Below are 12,325 nucleotides of genomic sequence, written 5' to 3' on the forward strand. Positions count from 1 at the left end.
AAAGGCACCACATTTAATAAAACAACATTATGCATGGAAATGAGCCAGTAACCAGTGGTCTTCTGACATATTTTTCTTATTTTAAATAGCCACCAGAAGTGCAAAACTTAAACAAACACCTTTGAAAGAAAAGGGGTGGGAGCAAATCACCCTGGGATGCTAGACTGTGCTACAGCTTCTCTCAGAAAGGAAAGTGTACAGACATTTTGCTTTCCCAGAACAAACTCGCCTGGAAACAATATAAACTTGGTTGTTCCCAAGTCGTTTTTTCTTATGGAGCAGCCATTTTTGCTCTAGGAAAAAATTCTGAAAATGTGTGCACTCATGATTACTACTGGTAGAGCAGTGATTCTCCCACTAGAAAACAAATTTCTATATGAGGCCATATGAACATTAGAAAATATTATGGCTCATGTTTTCCATGCACATAAGAGAAATAGGCTAAAGAGGAATGAACAACATAGATGCATAAATTAAGTCTATGACCTGAGTTTTAAGCAATATCTTCACCATTCTCCTGTGCACTTTTCCATTTCCCTTTAACGTCCTTGCAGTTGGCCCATGCCTTGAGCTTAGGCAGGAGTAGAGGCCTAAGGATCAATTCAAATTTCCCTTGCATCAGTAACCAAAAAAATTATCTAAATCCAGTACACTTCTCAATTAGGTCTTCACCAGTTCTTTGGCATTCATACTTGGATACATATGCGCACTCAGAAGCAACTCTGTGTTCACTCACTTCAGCAGCTAACTCCCCCATAAGCATGAGGGGAATTCAGATAGGCCAAGGGAGATATCCATGCTATTCTTAAATCCCCAGAGTACTAAGCAGACTAAGTAACTGAATCCCACCCTTTTCCCCAAGAAAAATGGAACTCCCAACATGCATGAGAGTCCTGCCATACAGAGCTTTGGGACCATTTAATAGACACTCTTTGTAGCAGAGATTGTCTTCTTTTAGTAGTTCATTATTTTAGTTATTTTGCTAACTTGATTAAACCATTGGTTAAGTTTTAAAAAATGGTCTGTGTGTAATGGTGCCTCACAGGGTTATTAACCTAATATCTATTTCTTGTAACTTTCCTATAGGATGACCGTGAAAGAGAAAGTGGAATCCATACTCGTGTTGAGAGACACTGGCTGGGATCTGTTAGGATTCCATTTACTACCGTATATTTTCAAGCAAGGGTATGCACTGGTGAAGTGGAATAAGAATTTTAAAACATTCATAGTGAATGGGTTGGAAGAGACTTGTAGTCTAATAGACTTTTGGGTATAAGTAGATGTAACAGTTATACTGATTTCCAGAGGATAACAGAGACTCTTGAAATGGGTATCTAAATCCATAAAGATTTACTAAATACATTCCAGCATCTCATATTAGAGTATATATAACCACAGCTCTAGTCCCCACCTCTGCATACTTAAGGGATATTCTGTATCAGTTGCATGTAGCTCAGGGCCCCCATTTACCCAGCAGTTCTCTCTGGTTGAGGTTAGTATAACCAATGCCTAATTTGTCAGAACTGTTCTGCCATTTTGGTTCATTTGGGATTTCTGGCTCCCTCTTCCTGAGGAGGTAAATGAGACACTTTGTTCATGTGAATTCCATGACCCATCCTCCTTCCCAGATATTGCAGAGTCCTTTAGGTTTGAAACTAGGAAAAGTGATTGGGCCAACTTCATGCTTTTATTCAGTTGGATATAGGATAAGAGAACATGCAGGACTCCAGGAATGCATGAAAATTGGATTTGTGCAAATGGGGCTCATGTAAAAAATATTTTAGAAAGCCGCAGCTACTGTAAAACAAGAAACTCAGCTGTCAGATCCAGGTCATACAAGTTTAAATGTTACTATTTTCCCAAGGATATTTATTCTGCATCTGCTATTTAATCATATTATATTATCTGCTTCTCTGGTGAATGTAAAGATATGACAAATGATACTTAATTCAGAGCATCAACATGAGCGTCCCAATTAGTATATTCAAACGCTATATATTAATTCTACTGTGCATTAGTGTGGTGGGCAAAACCCATGCTAATGTGCAGTAGATTTAGTCTACTGAGGCATTAACATCACATTAATTTGAGCTAAGGTGCAGTAGTGCCAGTTATAGCGCATTAAGTTAGTACCTGTCATTACAGATACTACTACCATTATTATGGCGCATTAATGAATGTGTAGATATGTCCAGTGTTATGTTGAACTGATTTATTAGTAACATATAAGAAAATAATTTCTTAAAGAATTAGTATTGTAAATTTTATGTTAAATCTTAGTTTGCATTCCTAGCAAATAAATTAAAACCCTGCTTTAACTAATTAAATTTAATTTGAAGTATAAAGCAGTTCATAGTTCTTCTATAATTAAATGATTTAAGTGTCATATAGTCTGACATGACTGTTTCTGTTGTCTGGAGAAGTAAGTAAAGAAGCTGCCAAAGTAATAAAATGAGAGGGGGAAGTAACAAAATGAAATCCCCAAATACAGCAAATAATAAATGTACCCCAGGAACCGTTGCTTTTTTGACTTTGATGGAATTGTTATTCTTGGTAACGAATGGCTGAGTTTGCATTAATATCTGTCTATCTGTTCTAGATTGATGGTACATTTAAGATAGACATTCCTCCAGTCCTTCTTGGCTACATTAAAGAAAAGAATCTAGGAAATGAAAGAGGTTATGATTCCGTCCGAAGCCTCAGTGAGGGTTCCTATATAACACTGTTTGTTACTGTTGAACCACAGCTTATTCCTGGAGAACCAATTCGAGACAAGGTAACTCCCTTCAGATGTTATTTAAAGCAGTCATTCTTATATAACATGAATACAGATTTTGCCTTTTTCACTTCTACCATGTAATGATATTTTTTTCACTTGAATTAGACTTGACTCAGTAATATTCTAACTGACCTGTTAGCGTGCCTGACAGTTTGCTTGAATATTTTCGTTCTAAAAGTAATTCTAAAGTAGTTTTTGTTTTCAAACTGAGCTGAAATCCTTACTGACTGATTCATCTTTAGTAGAATTAAGTTCTTTTTAAAGGTCCGGTGTTAGCAGACCTGAGTACTTGTTGTTCGTAATATTCAAAGATATATTTTGCAGAAGTATTGAAGTCTGTGGCTTATTAGTCACAATTTGAACTTTGTTGCTGAGCCAGAATCAAGGTATAAATTAGAAAGCTTTCATAGTTTTTTAGGGGCTGGAAGGGACCTTACAGATCATCGAGTCCAGCCCCCCTGCACTTGGGCAGGAAAGACTGCTAGGATTTACCTCAGCTGCGTGAGAATAACTTACCAGCTTTTTGGTTTAACTGCTCATGAAAAGCAAAGTTTGGATTCACTTTCCATGTTTGTATAACTTTTGTTTCATATGAGCATTCTTGCTTATTATCACGCAGATATTTATGGAAAGTGAATGTAGAATAGGTACATACCAAATTAATTAAAAATGTACTCTGAACATTTTTGTAGTATTTGCTAATTAATAGTGTATTGTACTGGTTGCAAGTCTACCCTTTTCTGTCTTAGGCTAGGGATGGAAATTACACATAAAATTGTATAAGTGATCAGAAAACCTTTGTAACAAACACATAGATTGCTTTCAAAATGGCTGAAACTGGTTTAAGATACACCTGGATGGATGTGGTGTCAGACTTAACTGATTTAGGTTAAATTGGTTTATTGAACTTCTGTCCCAGACTCCCTCCAGATGCAAATTAACTTAGTCCCCCAGCATCCCAGGATGCTTTTCATTTCCCCTGCAAACCCACCCCTCACAGGGTGGGCAGGCTAGCCTTGGCCCAAGGTGTCTGTTTCAGCTGAGCAGGGAGGTGTACTCTAGTGCCCCCTGGCTTCTGGCCTAGGCTGCTGCAGGCATGTGGCTGCATTACCAGAATCAAAAGCAAATGTCTGTTCACTTACTGGTTTGATCTCTGCAGTTTAGAGTAACCTGCAAAGATTGAATCAATTCAGCCTCGGGCTTTTTGACCGTCTGTACTTGGCCCTAAAAAACCCAAAACTCATCCCCAGTACATGTGGGGTCATTCTATAGTTGGACCTCCAGCAGTCTTTAATTTTGAATTTGAAATATTTTTGTGCATAAAAATAACAAATAATAATTTTTTTCAGAGTCATTTTAATTTTAGGATTTTAGTGCAATTAACCCTTGGGGATCTTTCCTTGGATATTGGATTTTCCTATGGCATTTTGTAAGGGCAATAGTGATTCAAAATCTATCTGTAGTTATTAACTTATATTCAGGGGAAAAAAACTGTTTCATTTTTTCCTAAAATTGAACCTGAACATGTAAGATCAATTTTTATGTAGAGTTAGTTTAAAATTGGAACACTACATTTTAATATGCCATTCAGATATAGCATTTATTGCCATTTTTCTCCCTCCCTATTATATGTGAGAAAATATAATAATTAAAGTGTTTCATAGATTCATAGATGTAGGGTTGGAAGAGACCTTGTAGATCTTCTGGTCTGACCCCCTGCCATGGGCAGGAGAGAAAACTGGGCTCAAATGACCCCCGCTAGGTAAAACGTCAAGCCTCCTCTTAAAGACCCGCAAGGTAGGAGCCAGCAACACTTCCCTTGGAAGCTGGTTCCAGATCCTAGCCACCACGACTGTGAAGTAGTGCCTTCTAATGTCTAGTCTAAACCTATTCTCTAAGAACTTATGGCCGTTATGCCTTGTTACTCCGGGAGGCGCTCAGGGGAACAAGGTCTCCCCCAATCCCCGCTGGTCCCCACTAGTAAGTTTATAGACGGCCACCAGGTCCCCCCTCAGCCTTCTCTTGAGAAGGCTGAACAGGTTCAGGTCCCGTAGCCTCTCCCTGTAGGATATGCCTTGCTACCCCCGATCATGTGAGTGGCCCTCCTCTGGACCCTCTCAACGTTGTCCACATCCCTCCTGAATGTGCGGCGCACAGAACTGGGCGCAGTACTCCAGCTGCAGCCTGACCAGTGTCACATAGAGGGGGAGGATCACCCCCTTGGACCTGTTTGAGATGCATCTGTGGATGCATGACAAGGTCCAGTTAGCCCTACTGACCGTGTTCTTGCATAGTCGGCCCATGCTCATCTTGGAGTCAATAACAACTCCAAGATCTCTTTCTGCCACTGTGCTTTTGAGAAGGGAGTTCCCCAGCCTATAGGTATGGTGCTGGTTCAGAATTCTGAAATTCTGGTCATAATTTCTTTAAATAAGAGAAAGCTCAAAATTAATTAAAAAAAATACTGCACATGATATATTGAATCCCATCCTATTTTCATTTGCCCACCCCTGTAACCTGTCCAGGTCCTGCTGTAATCTGTCCTTCCCTTCTAGCATGTGCCCACCTCACCCTAACCCTTGGTGTCATCTGCAAATTTAAACAGGGTGCTTTTCACCCCCTCGTCCAAGTCGCTGCCTCCCTATAAACTGCTTGAAGATAAATGCTTCTAGATAGCAGCTTTTATTTTTCTTCATAGATCATTTTTTAAAGGACACGATCTAGCAACAAAAAATGTTCCAGGCTTAAACCATGCCAACTTGTAAACCAGTGCACCTCCTGTCACTTTTTGTAGCACTGTGCAATTTAGTGGTGAGAGGCAGTCGGGATGTATTTGTGTTTCTTTAGCACATGCAGCAGCAGTTTTGTTCTTGCTTCAGACCCAACAGCTGCAGTGGCAATTTATTGGAAGACGAAGAGTTTGGGAGAAGGAATCATATCCCTGCATTATACAAAATTAAAATCAAGCAAATTTGGAATTCTGGAAATAGAATTTGTGTAATGCCTTCAGGAATTAGTCTTGTAAAATATCAGTTCAGGTTATTTGTTCAGCACTTGTCTTATTTCTTTCTGGCATGAACAAGAGGGGGGAAAATATTACATATAATTTGATTCTTCCATGGTCTTAAATTCAAGGCAACTTAGCCCACTGCCGTGGCAAATTAGTAAGCCGTTAAGTTGCAAAAGCTTACAGAACAGTCGTGAAGCTTCTTTTTTAAACCAGCCCACTTGCATAGTCTTAGTCTCAATTATTGACTTCAGGGAGACAAAAAGGTGATCCTCCTCCTCTATGCGACACTGGTCAGGCTGCAGCTGGAGTACTGCGTCCAGTTCTGGGCGCCGCACTTCAGGAGGGATGTGGACAACGTTGAGAGGGTCCAGAGGAGGGCCACTCACATGATCGGGGGTAGCAAGGCATATCCTACAGAGAGAAGCTACGGGACCTGAACCTGTTCAGCCTTCGCAAGAGAAGGCTGAGGGGGGACCTGGTGGCCATCTATAAACTTACTAGTGGGGACCAGCGGGGATTGGGGGAGACCTTGTTCCCCTGAGCGCCTCCCGGAGTAACAAGTAATAACGGTCGTAAGTTGTTAGAGAGTAGGTTTAGACTAGACATTAGAAGGCACTACTTCACAGTCGTGGTGGCTAGGATCTGGAACCAGCTTCCAAGGGAAGTGTTGCTGGCTCCTACCTTGCGGGTCTTTAAGAGGAGGCTTGACGTTTTACCTAGCAGGGGTCATTTGAGCCCAGTTTTCTCTCCTGCCCATGGCAGGGGGTCAGACCAGAAGATCTACAAGGTCTCTTCCAACCCTACATCTATGAATCTATGAAACACTTTAATTATTATATTTTCTCACATACAATACACGCTTTTTCCCCAAAATCAGTCCCTCAAAATTGGGGTGCGTATTTTAAGCTGGGAAGCTGTTTTCTTTCCTGGAGAAGAAGCAAACCTAGAGAGACTGTGTATGCTGTGCCTCTGCCAAGATAGCTGCATCTTGTGTCCACTCAGCAAGCTGAAGGGCCAGAGTCTTGTGTTGACCTTCTCCTGCTGTAGCTGTTGTCTGAGCACTGTAGCACATTCCTGAAGCAGTAAGTGCGCTGCCAGTAGTATCTTGATGAGGCTTGTGATGTGGAAATGACACATTATTTACAGGAACTTATACAAAGAACTACTTACAGTAAAGAAATAACAGTCTTGCAAGGGTCTGGGGGCCTAAGTTTTTGGGACATACAGTAAGTCCTCTTGGGAACATAGTGTGTCCAGGAAGTGTGGCATTCCAGGAGACAGTTTTGCCATACCAGGAAGTTCCTGATGCCACACTTCTGGGACCATTCTGTGTTCCCAGGAGGACTTTTGTCACACAGTTGCCCATAACTGGAGACATCTTTTTTTTGTACATTCTGCCTGTCAAAAACAAGGAGGAGGGGTGTTTTTTGTGGATGTGTTGTATGTGAGAAAATACAGTAATAGAAAGGTTTGTCTTTTCAATAATTCTTTTAGATTTCACTGACATTTTTCTTTCATTTCAGAGATGATAATACTAGCTAGCTGTCCCTAGCCAGACTTAAGATGTAAGAGCTAGAAAGGGAATGGAAATATCGTCCTTTCTGAAGATGCAGCAAAGAGCTTTATCATGCTATAGAGAATGAGAGAAAGAACATAGGAGCCCTTTTCTAAATGTTACAGAACAATAGTTGTAAAAGCTGAATTGTTGATAATAGTATATTTCTCAATAGTACCAGAAGTAGGCAAATATTACTGAGGTAAGAAAGCTATTAGCATATGTTTTCTATTAATGTTTGAAGAATTAAAGTGAGTGAAAAAAAGGCTGTGATGAATTGTTCAGTAATTTATTGCATTGTACTTTAGCTTGGGCTATCATTCACTGAGTCTGCATTTGAGCTTATACTATATATAAGACAGTTTAAGAATTATAACTGGTGACAAATGAACAAAAGCCTTTTTATTTGCAGTTAGTTTGCAAAACAGATTATTACTTCACTGAGTCAAACCAGATTACTACCTTATCAGGCATTCTGTATAGCTTTCAAGTGATCCAAATTTGAAGGGAAAATACATAGAAAACAATAAGCTGCAGTATTGGGAGAGTAAGAGAAAATGAATATATTAAATAGCAGATTGTTCTATTTAAGTCAAAGTGCATTTTATTTTTTAGTTGTATATACAGAAAAGCATGCCAAGCTTCACAAGATTTCATGTGCTTGTCTTCTAAATCTCGTGACCCAAAAATAAAAAAGTAATTGTATTTTGTGTTGAATGTGACCCCTCACAAACAAAACGTCTTGTACAGTTTTCAAATGTTTAATGACGAGAACTGTGGCTGCTGACAGACATGGAAAAAAAAAAAACCCAAAGCCTGCTTTACTGGAAGAAGCAGCACATTTGTTTGACCCAGCTCTGCAGCATCTGTATAGATCACATGCTTCAGCGGGGCTTTTTGGCATATATATCTGAAACTGATTCAATTAGCTATTAGATAGGAGTCCTAAAAAAGCTCCACTGAAGTGCCCGATCTATACAGATGTTGGGTGAGCCAGGTCAAACTAATGTGATGCATGTGCTGGGCTCAGTGCTGGGGTGCGCTGGGTTTAAAGTAAAACACCTTTTGTGGTGTTTTTTTTAATTAATCTGTAAGCAACCTGTGTGTAGCTAATTGGATGGCTCAGCACATTTCAAAGAGAATGTAAGGCTTGATCCAGTGTCTGTTGCGTTCAGTGGGCACTAGATCAATACATGTAACCTTTCAATGGTGTGTTATTGTTCCAAATACAGCTTAGATCTTCATTGAAAAAAGTCACTACAAGTGAATGGCTATTTGGTTACCTATATAAAAGTAGTGAAACTTAGCTCTTCATGGATATATACGTGCATTTCACAGCTGCATCAACTGTTTGTGCTGTTGATTTCAGCACAGAGGGCAAAGATAGGTCAAATCTTGAACTAGTCTCTGGGGGTGCCTATACATGTGCTCAGAAGTCAGTGATGTTTTAATTAGAGCAGTTCCTGGAGAACCACTTTAATTAAAGTGCCTCACCATCACATATACTAAGCTCTTGTAGGTTTAAAAATGGTTGCAGGATGCTTTATCTAAACCTGATTTGATGAGGTTTAGATAAAGCACCCCAGCAGCCATTTTTAAACTTGTGGGGTCCTTATATATGTAATGATGAGGCCATGCTTGAGTGTTCCAATTAGAACGTGGAGCAAACTTGATTAATCGAGTGATTAATTGAGTCATTCTGACATATTTTAATTAGAATGTGAACCAGCATGTGTATAGGCAGACTGTAAATCTTTCCAAGTCACAGTGGAGGCCTTTTAGTGTGGTAGTAAAGGGAAACATATGTACTAGAAAACACTGTCGTTTTTCCTGTTTTGTGGATCAGTGAAGGACCTCAGTCTCGAGGAGTATGAGTCACCAGCAACTCTCTCTATTGGGCACAACATTCATTTACCAAACATCAACCTACATTTTATAAAAGAAAGGAAATTGCTCTAGTACAAGGTTTGTGTGGGTTAGTGCTTACACATTTTTTCCTTTCTCAGCAATGATTACGTAAAAGTGCAGCCTTCATATGTAACTTGGGATGTAGACAATCCCTGTCAGATTTTTTTTTAACTTCTTTATTATAGAACATGTTAAATCGGACACAGTCACTGAATATTTTGTTGTATTTATTCTTTGTGTAAGGAAGACACTTGACATATATTTAGCCTCTTAGAGTAATGTATAATAATTACCTCTCTTAATTTTACTGCCATTTTCTTCTCTTTTATTTATCTTTCTTTTTGTGGCTGTCCCTCGTGAATCTCTGTGTAGATGAATGAAATGCTCAAGAAGGTACAATATGCATATTGATATTTACATTAGTCAAGAGGTACTGCTCTTTACTATTTAGGGTCATTTTGTTTTTGGTCCAGCTAACCAGCTTTTCCCAGTGAGCCTCCATCTGTGCTTGATCATTTGTATATTGGATGTAGCATGCAAATTCCTTTACTGACAGATGGGTTCTTTAGATCAGTTGTTTAATCAATGATATTTTGCAAGAAAATTTGGTGCCACAAGGACCACTACACAAATTCCATATCTTGCCCACCGTTTTTGATTTGAGAAGAAACTCTGTAAGGTATAGCTTTTGTGTTGGTGAAGAGGTTCTTACTGAGAAATGCATGGAAATCCCAGCTTTGCTTATCCTGGGCACCAAGAAAACACAATGAAGAGGTTATACAGTATTTTGAGTGTAGGCCCAAATTCTAAGTAACACTCAGACTGTTTTGCACCACTTTGCATTGTAGAGGGGCCTTTTAAAGTTAATATAAATGTACTTGACATGCATTTCAAAATGTCTTTAAAAGCTGTTCTAAATAAAATAGCATTGCGTCCCATTGTCTCTTAGTTGGATGTGTGCTCTTACGTCCCCACAGTGTTGTTTTTGAAGCCCCACCTAAAATCTTAATGCAGGCCTGCCTTGTAGTGACTTTTACTTTTCTAAGTATGTCAAAAGGCCATCTGTATATCATTTTTTAACATTGCACAGGGTTTTAGCCATGTGACTTCCATAAAAGCCAACAAGAGTTGTGCATCTTAGACAGAGATTTAGCCTGATTGGTATTCTAATTCAGTTGTTATTGTGCAAATATAATAAAAAAATCAGTACCTTTTGGTGTCTGCACTCTAACTGAATGACTATACAGCCATCCTTGCCTTATTCAAACAAAATTTTCACTTAATTTTCAATACATGAGGAAAGACTGTGCAATCTATACTGTGTGTGGTGTGTGTGTGTGTGTGTGTGTGTGTGTGTGTGTGTGTGTGTGTGTGTGTGTGTGTGTGTGTGTGTGTGTGTGTGTGTGGAGTCCACAGAAGGAAATGCAGAAGACCTGTTTTTCTGCACCTTTAAAACGTTTGCAAATACACACCTAGAGAAAGCTGAAATGCTACCAGACCAAAATTATACATACACTACATAAAGTGCAAAGGAGTGAAGAATTAAGTCCAAGCTCTGTGCAAAGCTGTATTTTGATATATCTTGTAATATCCTTTGAAGTTTGATTCCCAGGAAGATGAGAAATTGCTCCGAGCAGCAGAAAAGTATCAAGCTGAGTGTGCACTGAAATTTCCAAGTCGCCGGTGCCTGACAACTGTTATTGACATCAATGGGAAAACAGTCTTTATTACCAGATACATCAAACCTCTGAATCCACCACAGGAGCTTCTCAGTGCACACCCTAATAATTCTCAGGCAACAACAGTAAGTATTTGATTTGGAAACAACGATGCAGTTCATGCAGCATAAATTTAAGAATTCCTGTCTATATAGAAGTATACATATATTTGTACAAAAAAATATCTGGCTGCATTGGAAAGGAGAGGGGCAAAGTAAAGAAATAATGGTACAATATAAACAAATGCATTCATGGTGACAGTGAGCAGTACTTGTTAGAAAGGACAAAAGATTTATTTCAAAATTTATATGACAGATGTAGTGTTTGCAGACAAATTTACTATAAGAATAGATAAAAGATAAAAAAGGGAGGGGAAGAGAAACAAATAGGATAGAGAGAAACTAATCAAGCACGTTCTGCAACATGCTGTTAGGTGACACTACAAACAAGTCGGGTCCTTGGCCCCTGAGACTGCTTGTGCATTTTGCATGAGTCAGTTTTTAAATAAAACGCTTGAGTGAGCTGAGAATGGACCCCAGGATTCCTGTGTCATAAGGATCCTTCTTGCTTGTTCCCCTTCTAGAGCCTGACTTGCATTCTTAGCTGCCCGCTGGCTCACCTTCACTGAAGGGGGCAGGTGGGGTGGGGAATACTCCCACTTACAGAACTTTCTAGCCTGAGGGTTAGGACACAGTTCTGGGAAGTGGATGAGGTGGGTGTGAGGGTGAAGAGGGCCTAGAACCCATGTCTCCAACCTTCTGGGCAAGTGTGTAACAAGCATACCTACTGGCTAGGAAATAACTCCCTGAGCAGCACAGAAGTGGAAAGGGATCTTGGAGTCATAATGGACTCCAAGATGAACATGAGTTGTCAGTGTGACGAAATCATCAGCAAAGCTAACCACACTTTATCATGCATCAGCAGATGCATGACAAATAAAACCAAGGAGGTGATACTTTCCCCCCCCATGAACCTTTGTCAGACCGCAGTTGAGTACTGAGTCAAGTTTTGGGCGCCATACTTTAAGAAGAATGTGGATAATCTCGAGAGGGTCCAGAGGAGGGCCACTCATATGGTTAAGGGCTTACAGGCCAAGCCTTATGAGGAGAAACTAAGGTACCTGGACCTCTTCAGCCTCCACAAGAGAAGCCTGAGAAGTGATCTTGTGGCTGCCTACAGATTCATTAGGAGGGCGCAGCAAGGAATCAGGGATGCTCTCTTCACCAGAGCGCCTCTTGGGGTAACAGGGAACAATGGTCACAGACTGACAGAGCAGATTTAGGCTAGATATCAGGAAAAACTTTGTCCCAGTACGGGGGGCCAAAATTTGGAATGGGCTTCCAAGGGGGGTGATG

The 12,325-nt window shown here is 39.9% G+C and overlaps 1 protein-coding gene across 3 annotated transcripts in view; it reads left to right on the forward strand.

Moving 5' to 3' along the window:
* Positions 1–12,325, forward strand: part of CC2D2A (coiled-coil and C2 domain containing 2A) — a 146,650-nt gene that overhangs the window by 111,499 nt on the left and 22,826 nt on the right. For all 3 annotated transcript variants that reach the window (XM_019525932.1, XM_019525934.1, XM_019525933.1), the window contains exons 25-27: positions 1,087–1,185; positions 2,600–2,776; positions 10,853–11,056. In XM_019525932.1, the coding sequence (XP_019381477.1) occupies positions 1,087–1,185; positions 2,600–2,776; positions 10,853–11,056 (480 nt within the window). The remainder of the gene's footprint in view (positions 1–1,086; positions 1,186–2,599; positions 2,777–10,852; positions 11,057–12,325) is intronic.

The sequence above is a fragment of the Gavialis gangeticus genome, unplaced genomic scaffold (assembly GCF_001723915.1).
Source record: "Gavialis gangeticus isolate Ggan-Ray unplaced genomic scaffold, GavGan_comp1, whole genome shotgun sequence".
Lineage (NCBI taxonomy): Eukaryota > Metazoa > Chordata > Crocodylia > Gavialidae > Gavialis > Gavialis gangeticus.